This window comes from Hydra viridissima, unplaced genomic scaffold (genome assembly GCF_058129835.1).
Source record: "Hydra viridissima isolate aposymbiotic clone 2 unplaced genomic scaffold, HvirCarnegie_v1 scaffold_2, whole genome shotgun sequence".
In the NCBI taxonomy this organism is placed as follows: Eukaryota; Metazoa; Cnidaria; class Hydrozoa; order Anthoathecata; family Hydridae; genus Hydra; species Hydra viridissima.
Genome location: NW_028324301.1, coordinates 1,369,228 through 1,389,643, shown reverse-complemented (window position 1 = coordinate 1,389,643; position 20,416 = coordinate 1,369,228). Strand labels below are relative to the sequence as shown.

Here is a 20,416-nt window from a genome sequence, read left to right as displayed (position 1 = left end):
TTTTTCTAATATTATTTCGGAAGGATAACATCCCCCTCTTTAACCTTATCTGGTGCGCCACTGACTTGAACATTTTTAATGCATTTTGATAATAAAAAAATGTTTTCGAATAAAAAAAAGTTTATCTTTCTCACGAAAAGATTTTTCGAAAAATTCCACAACGCATGTGCATTCGAAGCAAAAGCTAAAATGTATTGTTCGCAAACTACGAAATCAATCAGATGAATGAATCAGTGTTCAGATCAAAACCGTTTTTACTTAATTCCAATTCGTCATTCAAACCTTCGTTGAAATTCCTCATAAAAATATAATTAAGAGATTTACTTTTTTCGTTCTCTAATTGAAGTATTGTCAACGAACAAGGTTTATATCTCAAAATGTTTTAGAACAAATCGACGAACCGTGGCTCTGAAAAAATGATTAAAAAGAACAACAAGAACGCGACAAGATGATTCAAGGTAGATTTTTGTTAAAGTCGGATGCTTTTAATGATTCTCTTTGTCATTGCAATCGAAATTCTCGCAAGATACAACTCAATGATAGCTAGAGAAACAATGCTTTTCAAAAAAAGACATTTTCCTAGTTGAAGCATATTGGTATTTAGCATGCTTTTATTTGCATTAAATGTAAATAAGATAGTAGTTCACCTCTCGACTGTGACATGTTTCTGGAATCAAAAATTGATATAGCTTTGAATTTTGCAAAACCATTTACCGTCATGTTTTATTCAGTTTCAAGATTGTTTTAAAGAGACGGTTGGATGGAATGAGCATTTATTAGCCGTCTAGAGCTGATCTCAAATATCTTGTTCAATAGATATACAAGAGAGATGCAAAACCAAAATAATTGACAGATTGTTTTTGAATCAGATGTTAACATTTCGCTAAATTTAAATTTAAAAGTTTTGAAAAAAGGTCTCCTGTATTTTAAAATTTGTTATCAGTTTCTCAAGCGAGTGTTGAGGTTAATTGTTGAGTTTATATACTTTTTATAAACAATGAACATATATGACATATAAATGTTGTCTTCTTACTCTCGTTTTTAATAAAACAAAACTCGAAGCATGGCTCCTAAATTTTTTTCGGTGCGGAGTCTTCTGAAAACCCAGTGTTCAATTCCTTGTTTGTTTTTACAACAAATACAATAACTTTAAAAAAATAAAAGTTTGCAGACCGGAAATAACTATGACTACAAAATCATCATTCAAGCTTTTTTATTTTTATTCGGTTCGCATTTTGTAATTTAGTAATTTTTTAAAAGAATTATAAGTGATTAAGTGATTTAGTACTGGATTAATCGTCTTCGATTGTTTTTGTTATATTAGCTGTAAATCCTAATTTCTTATAAAGGATTAGTGTAAATCGTTGTTGCAAATCCAAGGGTGAGGATGTTTCCAAGGTGGAAGAGAATGTTGCGTAGATGAGAAGAGAAAACCGACTACAGCTATTTGTGCGCTTCAATTAATAAATCATCATCAAGATATATATATATATATATATATATATATATATATATATATATATATATATATATATATATATATATATATATATAAATGTATATAAATCTAAACTATTTTGTAAGTATTTCTCTTCTGACTTTCCACCGCGGAGCCAATGTGCACTTTTCACACCCGATCTAAACTTTCCGCTAAGACGTTGTTTGTTCTTTACACAAGTAAAGAAAGCTTCCTCCGCAACTTTTAAATTCTTTTGCGTCTTTGATGTTTGTTTGTGTGTTCTTCTTTTGTTTTTGTTGTTTGTATTCTAGCTATTCAATTTTCCCGACATAAATAAAATACTAGCATCGGGTGTCGTTATTTCACTTGTTTAAAAAAAAACTCAAGAAATATGAGTGAATAATATTTTGTAAATATAAAAAGTTAAATAATGATATTATAGACATTGTATAAATTATAAGTTTTTGCAAGAATAAACGGATCTTACACAAATAAGATCTAGATAAAACCCAATGCGTTATTTAAACAACGAAATTCCGAATTTTTGAAGAATCTTTCAGCGAACTTTTTTTTTATGTTCCAGCAGAAATTCTCTCATTACAAAGCTTTCTTGTCAAAACATTGTCCTTACTTTCTGACTTACGTACGCATTCGACCTGGCGCACAATATTTAATCACGACGGTGAAAAGTTGAGCCGAATTTAACTGTTACGAGGAGTTTGAGTTGTGACCTTAACCGGTAAATTGAGTGAAAAGGGTAAATTTGAAATCTAACGCATTTGAAGATTTCAAGAAAATAACATTTGGGTCTCAATGCCGCAGAATATTTAGATTGGATTTCACGTGCACTTCAAAAGCCAATTAACATTTTCATGAACTGATATAACAAGTTAATATTTTGTTATTTTAATTTAAGTAAATGAATTGAACTGAAATTGGAAGTTTTTTTGTTTTTTTTTTAAATTGATATAGGAAGTAATTTTTATACTTTTGACCATTTTACTTTTTAAAAAATACTTCTTTTACACTTAAAGAACTAACAAGTGATCTCAGAAAATTCTCTCTAATGATCTTTACTTACTCCTAATTAAAATTTTACCACAATGTGTAAACTTGCCCCGAATTATTTATTAAGTATTATTTCTTAAGTGTTTATGTAAATACGACATAAACTGCATCGAAGCTTTTTTTTGTAAAAGCAAAATCCGAAATTTGATGATGTGCTTCATAGCTTAAAGCTCGTTCTAAAATATTTTCACCTTTTTCTTTCCATCGAATGAATCTGGAGGTGTAAGTGGATGTAGAACATCGTAGAAAAATTTGTTGTTGCGGGCTTTCAAAAAAATGCCGTGGAGCGCATAGAGCTCACGTTTGTATTTGATTTGATGAGCGTTGAACCCATGATCTTTTCGTTACGAGTTAAGCGCCTTCATCCGGTCGGCAAGAAGATCACATACAGTAAATTTTAATCCAGAAAACGGAATGTTAATGTAGGCACCATTGGATGCTAAAGTTGAAGGGTTGAGCGACAATACAAAGTTACGCTAAACCAATCAATTTTTCTATTTTATTTCGAGGCTAGTAAACCAGCGTTTCAAAATCTTCGTTTCATGTTCTTGCGACATACATTGAAACTGTCAGCAAACATTCCAATGTCTGGCTGGACCTTTCCATATTCAATAATTCATTCACATTATTTAGTAGATAAAGTTGATGTTTTTATCGCAGTATAACATATAATTATAAAGTTGCGTCATGATAAGCGAGCATAAAAATTTGTCAACAACACCGCAATCGCATTTCATACTCACGTCTTAATTAAACCTTTTAATCGCATAATGAAATGTTAAACTGAACCTTTTAATCGCATAATGAGATGTTAAACTGAAATGGCTAGCTTTAGAAATTTTAAAACTAATTTGCGATTTCTAAATGTTTGTTTAGATTTAAGTCTTCAGTGGAACTTAAATCTCAGAAACTTAGACTTATAATTTTATATTCTTGCGAATGAGAAGTTAAGTATGCATAATTAACAAGTAATTTAATGTTCCTTCTATATATATATTCCTATTTTCGCTTCGTTCTGCTAAATACAAATCTTCATAAACGATCCAAGGTGGCATTGATGACGTATCTTTAGTTTTTGTTTATATTACTAGTCGTTCAAAAATGTAACAAAATGATCGAAAGTTCTTTAATATATTGATATTATTGTAAATATTTAAAATAGGAGTATGTATACTGAAAATTTAATGATAAGGAGTTTAGGAAAAGATGACGTAGGACTGCGTATTGGAACACAAGTTTTTATGTCACTTTTATAGATTTTCTTTTCATATAGTTTTTAAGTTGTAAAAAAAGCTGTAAAAAAAGCTGTAAAAAAAAAAAAAAAAAAAAAAAAAATAGAAACCTAAAATTTAGATCGAAAATTATCGAACTCTATTAACATTATTATAATATATAAATATAGCATATAAATAAACACATAAATATAGCTTCTAATTATAACATTTAGATATAGCATCTAAATAAACATAAATAGTTATAGATATAGCATAGAAATATAGCATATAACATAAAAAATATAATATTCTTGTTCTCATTTAAATAGGTTTTGTTCTTTTTCGAAAAAAAAAAAAATAATAATTAAATAGAAATCAAACAAGTTATTGTATGCTCAGACTTCTGTAAATTGCGCCTCGTCACTTTGTTTAAGCAAGACAAGTAGAACATGCTGGGGTAAAAAACATAGTTTTGTCACTTTCGCTGCAGTTAGATTAGTAATGCATTGCTTAAATTTATATAAATAGAGAGTCATAAATATCTTAAAACTATTTTTGTAAAAGAACGTAGAACAGTATTTTTTTTTTTTTTAAACTAGTTTTCCTGATTTGAAAATAATGAACACAAACGCTATTCGGGCTGCGTTTATTAAGTAGCAATCGAGAAAGATTTTTTAAAAAAAGTTTGCTTCTAATAAAGCATAATGTCAACAGAAGTCAGCAGAATACAAAACTGTTATCGAGTAACAGCGCTAAGTAAACTCCGACCGTGGACAATATTTGTTGTCTATGCTAAAGTGCTTTGTTTGAAGATTGCCGCAAGTTGTTTAGCAAAAAGCTTAAACGATCAAAGACTTACGCGACCAACGTAATGTCAAACTTGACTTGTACACCGATAATAACTCCTGAAAAAGATTACCACTTCTATTGGATTTTCAAGTATGCTAACGAACGATAAGCCTGCAAGCAACCAAGCTTCCAATGTCTTAAAGAAGACGGACAGTGCAGCGCTAGGTATTAAAAGAGTTTTATGTTTTGATTGTGGTGTCCCTGGAGATTTGCGACTAATAAAACGATTTATGGCTTGTAGGATTTAATAGGATGTGCTATGTAAAGTGTTATATAATCCAGGATCTGTTATTATTGCTCTTTATCAAGAGGATAGGTTAAGAGCTTGGTGTAAACATAACAGCGTACAGATGTAAAGCTCAATTAAGAATTAATACGGATTTAATAGACCAATAAAATTTTTGCGTTTAAAATAAAAGTATTCGTTGGTTTTCAACATTGGAAGCGAACAATAAGATACTTGAAGTAACTTAAACCATAAATATGAAAACCACATAATAATATTAAATATTAATCTTATACATTAAGAGGAATTTTGCGATAGTATGTAATTTTGCTTGAACCTTTGCTTTCGCACAAAAATTATTTGATATTTTATTTTTCTCGAATGAAAAAACGAAAATGTCATTGAGGCCGCGTAGCTTATGATTTCCAATCTTTTTATAGTTTTTTATACTTTACATTTTCTTTCAGTAAAAAATAAACAAGATGGCGAGAATATGGACGACGGAAACGGCTACACAGGCGGAGTTGACAATCGCATAAGAAGACAAAGAACCCACTTCACCGTCACCCAACTTCATCGACTAGAGACATGCTTTGCAAGAAACAGATATCCAGATATGGCTATGAGAGAAGACATCGCTCAATGGTGTTCCCTTACCGAATCACGAGTCAGGGTGAGTAAAAGCAAACAAACTTTTACTAGATAATGTAATGTAAAGCAAAGTTAGTATTCCCAAAAATAATTATCGAAAGTGTGACCGTTTTTATCTTTGTAAAGATATCTTTTTGTGCATGCGTATGTAACACAGATTTATTATCTAAAGCGGGATGATTATTCTTTAACGAAACGAAATTCAATAAAGAAATTTTTTTTTTCTCTTGTTATTTACTACTCATTTTACTTTATAGATATGGTTTAAAAACAGACGTGCAAAATGGCGTAAAAAAGAAAGACATTTAGAACGCCCTGAGGTGTATAACTTCGCATCGCCATATAGATTTGAATCTCCGTGTTCTTACGAAAGGAGATCATCTGTTTTACCGACATTCCCGACAACGTACACAACGCACGTTCCTCCCCCTACGTTACCTATATGTTCCAGCATAAACAACAGATCCTCGCACACAACATTAGGTCATTACTACTCCCAAAATACACACTGGTACCCATCAGAGCACGGAGGACACTCTATTTCTCAAAGAAATAGCCCACCTAACAGTCCGGCGGGATGGTACGGAATTAATTATAACGAACCAGTTCGAACGTATCCAGTGCAAACTTGTTCACAAAACAGTTCGTCGGCATTGAATAGAGAAGACGAAATGCTGAGTCCCATTTCGCTTTCTCAGCGCGCCCATACTTTTTCTCCGGGGGATCATAGTTATCAGCACTCTATATGAAATGCTATAAATGCTAATGTAGGATATGTACATTTACTTTCAAAGTTAACCAACCTCTATATAACTATTAGAAGCTTTCAACTCGTAATATTTTTACTTCGAAAGTTAGAAAAGTAATAGGCTAAAATGAGATTCATGGAATGTTGTCATAAAAAAAAAAGAGTATAAAAGAGAACTTTTTAAAAGTGTATATACTAAAATAATATATATATAGTGAAATGTTATGTTCATTTAAATAAATATACTGTTCGAAATGACATCACTGTGTTTCTACTAATTTGTTCCCAACAACAATGTGAACTTGTTGTTGTTACAGATGTTGTTGTGTTTTCGTTTCAATTCTTTTGTAAAAAGATTTTTAATCCTTCGAACAAAAAAGCTAACCCTGAACCAAAATGAATACAATACATCCGCATGTTACATGCGGATAAACATCAATGTTTTGCAAACATTGGCATAAACAAAGGCTTTAATTTTAAAACTGAAATTTGAAGAATTCAAGTTTCAGATAAGAAAAGGTTTTCTTAAAACTTTTTAAAGAACTAGGCGAGTTTAAACATGGATTCAAAATTAAAATCGTTAATAGCATGAGCAGATTATTTTCGCTTTTCTTTAATTATCTGTTTCATTGTGAGTGGCATCAACAGTAAATGCATGATCTTTCAGGTTTTATAAAGTTATGATTCACACTGTCAAACAGTTGAAAGTTTCTAAACGTGTCGTTGATAAAAACACCTTTGAAATCTATTTTGTTATGATTTCTGTACAGTTTAAACTCTTTTTTTTAATTAAGTCTTTATAAGATAAAGAACTATTATTTTCTTTCAAGTCTTCTCACCTCTCTGTTAACTTAGAGAGCATAGCTAATTGTCCAGTTTCCAAATGTAGACTCCTGGAAACTGCACACGCATGGTAATCTTTAAAGAAGATTATAGTGAATACATGTGTGTGCGATTTAACATACTATATTTTTAATTACAAACTCACCACATATAACAAAAACTGCTAGGGAACTTTTTGCAACCATGGTCAGCCATGCTTAGAGTACACGGGCAAAAGTTGAAATATTAGGTTTTGTTGACTAAAATAAAACAAGCAACTGTAAAAAAAAAAAGAAAAGCAAGACAGGAAAATAAAGAGCAGTATTGAAGTTGCCGCCACTGCCAACCTAATTTCATTTAGATTTACTAAGGTCAGATTGTCCAATTCGAAATCGAGTCCAATCAAAGTCGGGGTCGATTCTGAAATAGAACTTGTGTGATACTTTGCTCAATTTCGTTCGACTTTGAAAGTCTACATTGGATTTCATCAAATTAACCGAAAAAAATGCAATAAAGTTTTAATCGAGATCGGAATCGACTAAATCCGACGAAAGTACGAAAACGGTACTTGAGAGATACTGAGATAGTCGAGGTCGATTTTGTACGACTTTATAAAGATAGCCAAATAGAAAAGCCGACTTTTTATGAAATATACAGTCTTAGTCGAATTTAAATCGACTTTTGAAATCGAAGTTGATTTTACAAGTCAATTTCGGTAATTAACTTTTATTTTAATAATCGACTTGTAAAAAATCTAAAAGAAACCTAAATCAGTTTTAAACAAAATCGACTAAGGTATGAGCTAATACTTTAGTCAACTTTGAGAAATTCAAATTCGATCATGAAAAGCCGACCTCGATTTATCGATGTTCTAAGACTTACGGCATGTTTTAGCGTATTAAAAATATTAAATTTTTAATTAAATAATAATTAGATATTAAATTCCATAGAAGTAGAAATTGAATATTTCAATAAAATAGACACTAATTATATTATATAGATATTAAAATAGTTATTATATTAAAAAAAAAAAATTTCTCACCACTCTTAAATTTAAATGTGAGAAAAGTTGGGCAACAAGACTTTTTTCTATTTTTTATATTAAGACTTGGCACACTTGAAAAAATAAGAAGATCGCTAAAAAGTTTTTATCGCTGGGCTGTGTAATCAATTAAATACAATATTGAATGATCCTTATATAACTAAGTTTCTGAAGTCAACGCTTTAAAATTTACGCCTTCGCAAAACTACAAATTTTGTGAAAGAATTTCACATAATTGCGTTACGTAAAATTTTTTATAATTTCATGTTGACTGATTTGCAGATAGTCGCCGAAAGAACTTTTCTAGAACGATCACATTGTACCGTACTTTGGTTTATGAAACTTAAACGAATATTTTTCAATAACTTTTATATATGTTAATACCGAATGCAAGTTGCATTTGCGGTATAAAAATTAATAATAAAATAAGATATTATAATATAATTAAAACTTATTCCCAAAAAGTGAGCTGACAATTAAAAAATATTACCTGTCAGATTGTTATTGCCTGCAAGGGAAACCATTTTGATACTCTTGCGTTGGGATCAAAATTTGAAGTTACGCTAGTTAACCTGTTTATTCCCCACATTATTTTTTTCATTACATTATTAACATTATTACGATTAATCGACTATATAAAAAATATATATTTGGAGATACTCAAGGAAGATTGGATTCCTGGTATGGTATTAAGTATCAAAAAAGAGTTTTTACCTCTTAGATGTAAAATCTACATTATATTTGTGAAAAGCAATGCTTGACCACATTGGATTCACGCCAAGCAAAATGTTGCAAATCCGTTCAAACAACACATACAAATCTTGTTCAATCATCAAAGTATCAGCAAGGTAAGGCTTTTAAAACCAGAGTGGCCTACCCCTGAAATTTTCCCCATTACGTTTTATGTTGTAACCTCTCTACCTCTCATAAAGTGTACTATTTATAGAAGAGTAGTATTTATTAGTGTAAACATATTTGTTGACATAAAATCATCTTACTTTAGTTTTAGTGGAAAACTTCTCTTGCTGTTTTCTTAATATTACTTCCAACAGGCCGCCCCTCTGCCAGTCTGACTCAACGCTTTATATATGATATTACAAAATACGAAAGAGAATATTAGCCTGACCTAATCCAAAAAAGAGTGAGGCGGCAGTTTATCAGCAGACTATTTTATTATATTGTGCGGTTTCTATTAGATAGATTGTTACACTTTATCAGCATAACTATTGTATTTTATTTTGTGGTTTCCATTAATAGATAGTTACACTTAGATGCGATCAAACATGATCTCATAAGCTTCATTTCTATGAAAATGTAAACTTAATGTCATTTAAACACCAACAATATCTTTCTTAACTTAGTTTGATTTATTGATTTTATCACAGATCAGAAGAATATCGGTAAAAAATGGTAAATTTTAATTGGTAAATGACAAAAAATTACCCATGAATAAGTTTCAAAGATTTTCAAGGGAAAATATTAAACCTTTTTGATATTTCTCTTGACACAAAAGTAATGTAATCAGCTTTTTGACAAAATTGCTAAATGCTTAATTGTCTCGTTTCTTTTTCTTCTTCTTCTTTTTTGAAACTGGTGCACATTTTGAACAAAACCATTGCGCGTCGTCAGCAGGTGCAACAGTAATGTTCACACACAACCTTAAGAAAAAAATCGTTTCACTGTTAACACTTAAATCATGCTTTGTTATGGTTTAACCCGTCGTAAAACTATAAACGAAAATGAACAGTATTATATTAATCCATAAGTTTTTGTTTTCAAAAAATCTTAACATTTAATTGTAACAACAAATTATTACAGATAAAACGACCTACCAATGGTACCATCCGTCACAAGAGTCACAACCAATCATTGGACTTCCATCATCAGGACGACCACAGCCCGGACAATAATAAACATCTGACATAGAAGACTAAATTAAAAAACGAACCTAATAAACAATCTTTAAATCTAATATTTTTTTAAAGGTTATACTTTTTTTTAGATTTACAGCTCTTAAATTGTTTTTTTACAAAAATGACTTAATAAAACATTAGTATTGAGGCAATAAGAAATTTTTGAAACTTTTTTTATAAACTTGTTAAAAACATAAAATACCTCAACTAATTTACATAATTATATTGCATAATTAAATATATATTACTATTATTAAGACTTGCATTTCTTATGTTAAACAATAACGCTGTAATTTTTGATATCATAAATATTAGGGTGCTAATGAAAACAAAATTTTTTAAAGAATGTCAGTTAACAAAAATTTCTTTTGTAGCTCAACTATACAATTTGTTTTGTTTTTAATCTCAGTTTATTTCAATTTCACAAAATTCAAAAAGGCAAGCTTGTATATAACAAAATTCACAAAACTTGAATTTTTATTAGATTTCTAAAATATTAGTTTTTTTAATGATGTTCTTAACAAAACACACAATATTTACCGATGTATTTGTAATTGTCTCTGCATAAAAACCAGCAGCTGGCTTAACTTCTTTTTGCTTCTTGCTTTTCTTAGATGCAGGTAAGGCAGCTGCTGGCAAAATTACTTCTGACTTTATAAACCTGATTAAATAGTTAAAAAAGAAACTTGTAAATAGACTATTATAAACTTTAAGAAAAACAATTTCAGAAGATTTATAATGGTTTATTGCAACTTAATGAAATATATAAAGAAAAAACAGACTCACAGTTTGGAAGGTGCAGATTCTGATATTGTTTCAGCTCCCATTTTTAAAGTTAACTTAGGTATTGGTATGAAAGTCTCTTTTTTATCTTCACGTTTTCGTTTTTTTATTTTTTTCTCACCCCGGTGTTCAGACTAAACAATTCCCAACAAATACTTACAAATTTTAAAATATTTGTACATTCATTTAAAAAACATTCATTCAATCATTTTTAAAAAATATTTTTATACCTTAACAGATTTTTTCTTCTTCTTCTTCTTTTTGTCGTCACCACATGTAAAAATGACATTCGAATGTGTCACAGGTGATAATTCATCAAGAGTAAGCTCATCTTTTGATATTGAAAGTATGTCCACTTCGTTCTCAGTACTACCTTCAGTTAAGTTAAAAACATCATCTACATGTCTTTCAAGTGTTAGGACAGGCATCTCTGTTGGGATATCAGTAAATACCATACTAGCTTGGTTATCATCTCGTTCTGATATGTTGAGTAACTGTCTTGAGGGAGGTTCAGTTAAACAAGGTTCAAGGTCAGGGGGCAAATTATTGAATGGCGAGACAAAAAACTTTTGTGGAGATACTGTAAGAGGAGAAACTTTATCAAGAGCAAATGTACTTACTGATGTTTGACTTTGACTTTCAATTTCATTATCTGGAGAACAAGATTTAGACAATACGTCTTTAGGAAATATAATTTTTTTCAAAGGTGTCACTGAATTTATAGTTTCACCTTGAACTGGTGATGTTAATGATGTATATGGAGAAGCAATTTCTTTTTGAGGTACTGAAACTATTGCTAATGTTTTTTGCTGATTATCTACCATATCTTTCTTTGTATCTTTTACAGCAATCAAATTAGGTACTACTTTTTTATTTGGACTTTCAGATTTTTGACTTTTATTTACAAGTTTGCTGCTATTCTTTTTTTTAGGATGATTTAATGACTTGGCAAGTGAAGACTTTGCCTCTTTTTTAACTATATTTTTTTCTTTTGTACCATACTGATCATCAACGTTAGACAAAGATAAAGAGGAAGCACTGAGAATAGATGCATTTGTCTTAATGAGATCTATCTTTGTAACTATTGTTGGAGAGCTTTTTGAACTTGCATTCAACAACACTTTCGAGCCATGTAAACTATCATTAGAAACTTTAGTAATTAACAGGGGAGGTTTATCAACTTTTGAAAGAACTTGATGTGTTTCAGTTGAATGCTTAGACTCTGTAACTTGTGGCTCAGAATGATTTTTCTTGCTATCAGTATTTTGGATAATAGTTGATGTGCTTTTGGTGGGTGATTGAACAGTAAGATTTGGTGTAAAGCCTTTTGGCGTCATTACTTTTAAACCTGGTCTTGTAAAATCAATATTACTACTTTTTTCTGCATTACAACTTATTTGTTCTGATGGTGATGTAACTGGAGAGGTATTGGAACAAATAATGTCTGTTAAATCTAGATCTTCTGGACGAGATCGTGGCTTAACTTCCTCAACTTTTATAGATACAACTAAAAGATTTTAAAATTAATATAAAGAAATGAAAAAGATACATATATATATATTTTTTTTTTATGAAAAAGATATATATATATATATATATATATAAATAAATTAAATATATAAACTTGTTTATGTGAATATATGGATGGATATGATAGGTTAAAACACTGATTGTGTCTGATAAAGAAATTATTGGAATTACTTTTACAATACTTTTGTATTAAAGAGACCTTGCTTATCATCTTCAATCATTTCTTCTTTTATTTGAACTGGGAGCAGTACTTCAACCTTTGGTGGGAACTGGTCATCTTCAGCAAATAAAAGTTGGTTGCTACTTAAACAGTATGGGTATTTTGGCGGTGGCTTAATAACAGGTGATGATTCAACTTGTTGCACATAGTCTTCAAGCTCATGCAGTTGAACTCCAAGCTGTTCAAAAGTCAATGAGACATCATCAAGATTAGGAACAGTACGTGAATCTAAAGCATTTTAGATGAGAAAAAACAAACACAAATCTTTAAAAGGATTTCCTTAAAAATTCAAAATCACAATAAAATAAATTACACCATTTTAAACAAATAAAGTAAAGTGATTTATAAGAGTATATGTGTGTGTTTATACATACATACATACATACATACATACATACATACATACATACATACATACATACATACATACATACATACATACATACATACATACATACATACATACATACATACATACATACATACATACATATATACATACATATATATATATATATATATATATATATATATATATATATATATATATATATATATATATATATATATATATATATATATATATATATGTATATATATATGTATGTATATGTATATATAAACACACACACACACACACACACACACACACACACACACTTAAAATTAACCTAACAAAACAATAGGAATACACTAAAACATACAAACCTACAGTTTTGACAGTATTTAACAGCAGTCTGAGTAATGAACAATAGATATCTTTCTAAAACATCAGTTAATACATCATGAGATGACTGGTGTATTGAATGCCACCCTAATGAGTGGCATATTTGTGCAGTTGCCAAACCAAGAGAAGCTCTTGAAAAGTCTTCTTTCTTTTTAATCATTAATAAATAGAGGGCAAAACTGATTCAACTAAAACATAATATAGATGTAAATCAACCTTGTAAACAATGTGAAACATAACTTTTTATGTTGACAAACTTCATAATGGTCAAGTCATTGTATTCATTGAAAAGGCTTAAACTAAAGCATTTAAAAACTTAACATATGTTGATTTGTAAAATCTGCTAGTGAGACTTGGAGTTTTCAAAAATAAGATTAGAGTTTAATATTCTTTTTAGCATTATGTTAATGTGTTGAGCTATTTACATCAACACTACATCAATTTTAATTGAATGTTGTAGGAAGTTTAATTGTTTAAGTTATTTAAATTATGGTACTTTACTTTGGAAAAAAATTTGAGAAAGACCGGGAATTTTTAAGATAAACAGAAAAAGTGGATTTAAAAAAAATAATAATAATAAGGAAAGTTTATAATATAAGAATGGAGATATGCAAATCCTAAATTTAAAACTGTAACTGAAATTAAATTACACTGGGACCAGCATACTAAAATTGGAAGATATGGTCACACTGACCTAGCTAAACCTTTTGGAACGGTATTTTTTTCTGCTTTATATTCAATACTGAGTGCTGTATTCTATATATGTATACTATAATCTATGCTATATATATATATATATATATATATATATATATACATATATATATATATATATATATATATATATATATATATATATATATATATATATATATATATATATATATATATATATATATATATATGTATATATATATATATATATGTATATATATATATATATATATATATAAAAGTGCTACGGAGTCAGGTACGGACTTGAACCACTTTATTACTTCACATTTATTATGATATTGGTGCACGAGGTGGCCCTTTCTCACTCTGCTACTGATATCATCAAATAAAATTTTGCTAATTTTTCCGAGCTCCGGTTTAGCTGGGTTTATTAATTGGCACTGAGGATTGTTGACAAAATCATCCTTGTGGTCTTTTATGGTAATAAATGCTATGTTCATGGCTAGGCGCTCTAATTTATCGTCTATGTCCAAACTTTTCGCAACCCTTTTAGCTCAGCAGCAAGAAAAGGGGCATTATTATATAGGACTTCCTGAGAAAACCTTCAAAGATATATGGTATAAACATAGAAATTCTTTTCGTCATGAAAGTTAGGCAAACTCCACTGAACTTTCTGAATTTTTATGGGAGTATAAAAATTAAGGTTTAGAACCTATCCTTACGTGGAACATCCTCGATCAGGCAGAACCATTTAAATCTGGTGGTAAATACTGTAATTTGTGCTTGAACGAAAACTACCACATCATCACGTCAAAACTGAGCTTGTTCAGTGAACGAAAAACGAAAAATTTCTTTGGTGAACAATAGCATCATGTATATAGATACTACTCGAAATTTGTGGAATATCAGCATAAGATGTTCAACCATCAGAGATTATTCAACTACCAAGTAAAATCCACTGTATTATTATAGGTAGCAGCGTTTCTCACCGTCTGTCACGCACCTCTACTAAACAGCAGCGTTCCAAAAATAGCTCTATGGCCCCAAAAACCCAATGACCCTGCTGCTATTGACCTGATCAAATTGACTACGACAATATTTCCGGTGAAAATATTTAGACTTATCAATTTCCACATCATCACATCTATTGATTTTCCATTCTCATCAAAACCTCCAAGTTGTTGCGGATTATCTTCTAAATATTACTCACAAACTTCTCTTGCTGCACCAGTTTATAATAGTTTTTCTGCAGAGCCGTAGCTCTCGAACGATTTGTACCTGTGTAATATCAAAGCACTACATGTATAGCAGCAATATTAGAGTTTTCAGAGGCAGATGACTTCTTTCAAAAAATGAATGATGGCGCACAACTTAACTGATGTTATCTATATTACAACGCCACCTTCACCCATCTTTGTTTTGACTATATTTGTTCAATGCGGATGACATGTTGCAGATTAAACACCTTACATTGTTTACAAACAGAGAAATCGTCATTGAATTCTGCAAATAAAGATAAAATTGAAGTATTCTCAAAAAGAATGTCTGTTGCAAGTTTATTTAGTTGCAACCTTATCAACAATTGTAATACTTGCTCTTGGTCTTCCGGGCATTTTTCAAAGTAAAGTGAGTAGCGTAAAATACACGGTTTAAAAGAATAAAGTTTTTGACAAGCTTTATAAAACAGAAAAGGTAAACAAATCCATTGTTATAAAATAAAAAAAGGAAGGTTTATTTATTCAAACTACATGAAGTAATTATTGAAGCAAGTATTATTTTAAATAACTTTTAATTAAATTGTAACTTTGTTTAATAACATTTGAACTGTCAATGTAACATTTCCTTCCTACATTTTTTGTATGTCAGAATGACATTTGCGTTATAACTATTACTTTTTTTTCTTATAAGATTTGCGATGCTAAAGTTACCTCTTATCTATATACCCACCCACCAAATGACATTTTTAAGACAACTTTAAGACGTCTAGACGACTTAAAGATAACTTAAAGACGTCTTAAAGACGTCTTATGCTGGGTGGGTATATATATATATATATATATATATATATATATATATATATCGCCAGATTGATATACATTCACAATTAATAACTGTTGACTAAATAGAGCTTCTTGTTTTAAATATAGTAATTGAAGGAACCGAAAGAAAAAACGTGGTTATCAAGAAGTTTATCTGATAATTAATATTTCTATCAATCTTATGTAGGTTTATTTTTGTATTATGTAATAGCTGAAGCATGCAGCAAGACTTACAGTAAATTTAGTCCTTCATATTGTAAATAAATCCTTTACATCTCAAATAGTTTGATGCTTTAACTGGTGCTTTGATCTTTTATATATTTCTTCATAAAGTTGCCCTTCTCTCAATTATTTAGAGCGTTTTTGGTCTGATGCCTAAAAATTTATTTATCTAAAGTTCAGAACTACAGGGTGCGGCAGCGATTCGCGAACTAATTTTTGGCAAGGTTTTGTGATGTAAATAAAATACTTCCGCAATTTGTTTTTGTTGATTAATGTTCAATGACCGTCTTGGATTTTAATAAAATTGTGAATAGGAAACATTTTAGTTAAAAGTTTTACAATGGAAGCCAAAAGAACCGAAGTTTTAAATTTGATTCACGCGGGTTTGTCTGCACGTGAAGTGATTCGTGTTTCTGGAGTATCTAAAACTACATTTTGCAAAGTGAAAAAACGTGGCAGTGCTGAAAGAGCCAAAATGCCATCTCCAGTGAATAAAAAAGTTGATAAAAAGTTCACAGAAAAGCTTAAAAAGCATGTTGAAAAGAATCCTACTGTATCCATCAGAAAGACAGCAAAGTTGTTCAATATTGATGAAAGGACAGTGAGAAGAACTCTAAAAACACTTGGAAAAGTCAGTGTGGCCCGACCTTCATGTCAACTTTTAACAGAAAGACTAAAAACTTTACGATTGGAACGATCAAAGAAGCTTCTGAATCAGCTAAAAAACCATGCTTCGTCAACAGTTAAAGTTTTCTCAGATGAAAAACTTTTTAGTGTTGACTGTGTGATAAATAGACGTAATGACAGATTCATTGTACAGAAGGGTGACAAAGCACCACATGTATGTCACACCAAGCACCCTCAGTCCATCATGATGCTAGGAATCATCGCTTCTAATGGAGAGAAATGCCCACCAATCTACATCAAAGAGAAAGAAAAAGTTACCTCTGATGTGTATATTCGCTTACTAAAACGCTATGTGGCGCCATGGCTGAAGAAGACATTCCCAGAAAACAATTACATCTTTCAACAGGACAATGCACCTTGTCATGGGTCCAGAAAAACTCAACAATATCTTCAAGACAATATGGCTAATTTCTGGCCCAAACACTTTTGGCCACCATCCAGCTCTGACCTGAATCCCCTTGACTATAGCATGTGGAGCGTAGTTGAGAGTAAGGCTTGCAAAAAGACCCACTCAAGTCTCAAGTCACTAAAGTCATCAATTACCCGTGCTTGGAACTCAATGTCAAGGGACTATATAATAAGCACCTGCCAGTCCTTCCGTCCTAGGCTTGAGGCAGTGATCAAAAAAAAAGGAGACTTAATTGAATGTTAAGGTGGGAAAAGTATTTATCTTCAACTTTTCTCCTATTAATATACCATGAAAATAATTTTTTAGTGCTTTAAAAATTCATTTTGAAAAATGTTCTAAAAAGTTCGCGAATCGCTGCCGCACCCTGTAGATAAAATGTTGTTCAATATTGAATCTTTCAATATTCAACCATAAATAGCTCTCTAGGAAAGAATTCCCAAAAAAATTACCCCCTATATCTTCCTTAGAAATCGGTGTAACTTTCTGCATTAATAATAATCGTGTTTTTTTGGAACTAGGTTTATTTTAGAAAAAAAATTTACCTTTGATTACTTTTTTCAAAATAATTTCTGGACATGTGTACTTGATAATGAGGTATTAAATCGTCTGACTTACTTTCGAAAGAGGATGAATTAAGATGAAGATAAAAACATTTTTAGAACAAAGTGTTCTCGATGAATTGTCAAATAAATAATTTTTTATAATAATGTTTCAATAGTTATATAATTGTAAAATCACAGATCTTACAGTTGTGTGATTTGCTTATGCTATTTAGAACAAATAGTTGTTGCAAGTATTTTTTGAGATTTATTTCGATAATAGTATAAACATGTATAAACATTTGGAATGCATAATCGTAATCTCTTTTACACGTCGTGTCCTGAATGGCCTAATGGGCATAAAATGGCATAATGGGCAATAAAATGTTGCGTATTAAATTTAGCAGGAAAATCAATAGCATTTTTTTGATTTAGTCTTAATTCGGCAATAGTTTCCGTTGTAATTGTTGAGAAATTCCATTGCCAAAACCCATGGCCAGATGATATATTCATTTAGTTTACTAGTCAGATTTTTTAGTAGTAAAAATAAGTTCAGCAGAAAAATTTTGAGCTTTTTGCTTTCGTTTAATTGCAGATGATTTTGGATAAGCAAAGTAGAAATTTTAAAGGAACACAGATCAACACTAATTATACGGACTTTAAGCTGATTTTAAGTGTGTAGCAAAGAACTCTTCGAGTACAAAGAATTTTCAATTCAATTTTATGAAAATGTAGCTGGAAATAGTAGTTGTTGTTAACAAAAAGTTTATTTCCTATGTTGAAATCTTTTAAGAAATTAGCTTTTATATCTTTCGGAGTGCTTTTCAGCTCTCATACTTAGTAAATAGAAAGTCAGAATGAAAATATCAACCATTAACAAATAGTTCTTTTATATAAAAACTTAAAATGAAAAATTTGTATATGAAAAAACGCTATAAAAAAAAATTTAAGTTGACTTTATGATAAACGTTTTCCTTAAGATTTTTCTAAATTTTCATTAGAAAAAGTAGAGCTTCCACAGCCTTTTCTTAAACAGGTTATCTCTCCTTTTTCTTTTCATCTATTCATAATCCAGAAAACTTATGCACGCTCTTCTTAATACTCTTTTCTTTAACACTTTTTTCTTCTTAATACGCTCTTCTTAATACTTTTTTCTTCCCTATTTCATTCTAGTGTTTTAGGAACTCTCAAGGCTGCCCATTTTCAAAAAACATTGTCTCTTTGTTTACAAAAGCTGTCTGTGGGTTTTTTGATAAAGTTTGTGTGTGCTGCATATTTTATTAGTCCTAATTGTAATGTTAATTACCATTTATGGTAAGTAATTTTAGAGAATTAAAGGCTTGTTATGCTTCATAGATAAATCATCAAATTGTGATATGTGATTATTTTTAAAAATTGCGGTTTATATGATTGTTGGATAAAAGACATTTTATATAAATTTTTTTGAAGTTTTCATAAAGTTGGTAAAGATTAAAAATTTCTATAATGTAAATTACTGATACTACTAAATCATCATCATCATCATCATCATCATCATCATCATCATCATCATCATCATCATCATCATCATCATCATCATCATCATCATCATCATCATCATCATCATCATCATCATCATCATCATCATCATCATCATCATCATCATCATCATCATCATCATCATCATCATCATCACCATCATCATCATCATCATCATCATCATAACAATAATGAAGACTGTAAGTTCTTCGAGAGGTTATTTTTTCTACGTCACTATATTCATTTCCGGGATGCGTATAAGATATCCCTTTAAAAATCCACAAACTACAACATGAATAGAAACCAGAGCATACTGTCAAAAAGCTGCATAGAAACCAGAGCATGCATCAAAAACTTCAGATTTGAAATTAGCGCCAAAAAAACTTTTAGATACCATAGTTTTTTTCCTGTGTTTTTTTTTTTATCAGTGTTAAACCAACAAGTAAATGGTTGGGATTGTAATGTAAAGTCTCTTGATCAAAAGCCCTTTAAATTACTACCGCTTTTGATTTTTTTTTTTGTTTCTATTCACACAAGCAATACGGACATCAGAACTAACTTGAAATTTAAAATTATTAGCTTATGATGTTACTAGTACATTTATATATTATCTTTGAATTTATCAAAGAGAATGGTGCATCCTCAAAATTTATCTGGTTTTAAAGTTCGTTGGGAGCAACTTCAAATTTTAAAAAAGTTCAAACTTAAATTTGTTTATAACTTTAAAAAAAGTCAACTGACTTCATTTTTAAACAGATTTCCTAACCACAAAATGTATTGCTGTTGCTATTATATTAAAAGCTTAATGTTCAATCACATATTTTTGTTCTGATAGCCAATTATTTCTGCTGCTGATTTTTTATAAAGGCAATATTACGCAACCTGTAAAATGAATTAAGTCTTATGCAATGTCCATCTTAAAAAGATTTTTTCAGGATTTAACCAGATTAACCAGAAATGCATCATAAAGTTTCAAATGAGGTAGCTGCTTCAAGAAATAATGATATCACATGCTTTAACTTCAAATAATGATTCAAAATATCTCATAGAGAAGATCTTCTCCACAACAAAGTAT

General features: G+C 30.1%; 2 protein-coding genes across 2 annotated transcripts; one reads left to right on the top strand and one right to left on the bottom strand.

The window, feature by feature from the left end:
• The first annotated feature begins 4,582 nt into the window (after positions 1–4,582).
• LOC145193940 (homeobox protein prophet of Pit-1-like) lies at positions 4,583–6,473 on the top strand. The gene is made up of 3 exons (XM_080071507.2): positions 4,583–4,755; positions 5,284–5,489; positions 5,725–6,473. The coding sequence occupies exons 1-3, from the start codon at positions 4,683–4,685 to the stop codon at positions 6,214–6,216; spliced, it is 771 nt and encodes a 256-aa protein (XP_079927633.2). The 5' UTR covers positions 4,583–4,682; the 3' UTR covers positions 6,217–6,473.
• A 3,056-nt stretch (positions 6,474–9,529) lies between these two features.
• LOC149891498 (uncharacterized) lies at positions 9,530–13,562 on the bottom strand. The gene is made up of 7 exons (XM_090079055.1): positions 13,238–13,562; positions 12,505–12,753; positions 11,006–12,282; positions 10,779–10,909; positions 10,533–10,653; positions 9,912–10,009; positions 9,530–9,737 (listed from the first exon to the last, which is right to left on the bottom strand). Exons 1-7 carry the CDS (start codon positions 13,410–13,412, stop codon positions 9,629–9,631), a joined length of 2,160 nt encoding a protein of 719 aa, XP_089935181.1. The 5' UTR covers positions 13,413–13,562; the 3' UTR covers positions 9,530–9,628.
• Positions 13,563–20,416: the final 6,854 nt, after the last annotated feature.

What these genes read in the sequence shown, in the direction of transcription:
- LOC149891498 (XM_090079055.1), bottom strand. Translation starts at nt 13,412, where the DNA reads ATGATTAAAAAGAAAGAAGACTTTTCAAGAGCTTCTCTTGGTTTGGCA. An exon ending in AGACAATTACAAATACATCG is followed by an intron (nt 10,010 to 10,532) that starts GTAAATATTGTG and finishes TTTTTAATTTAG; the next exon opens with TCTTCTATGTCAGATGTTTA. An exon ending in TGTGACGGATGGTACCATTG is followed by an intron (nt 9,738 to 9,911) that starts GTAGGTCGTTTT and finishes TTTTTTCTTAAG; the next exon opens with GTTGTGTGTGAACATTACTG.
- LOC145193940 (XM_080071507.2), top strand. Translation starts at nt 4,683, where the DNA reads ATGCTAACGAACGATAAGCCTGCAAGCAACCAAGCTTCCAATGTCTTA. An exon ending in GACGGACAGTGCAGCGCTAG is followed by an intron (nt 4,756 to 5,283) that starts GTATTAAAAGAG and finishes ATTTTCTTTCAG; the next exon opens with TAAAAAATAAACAAGATGGC. An exon ending in TTACCGAATCACGAGTCAGG is followed by an intron (nt 5,490 to 5,724) that starts GTGAGTAAAAGC and finishes TTTACTTTATAG; the next exon opens with ATATGGTTTAAAAACAGACG.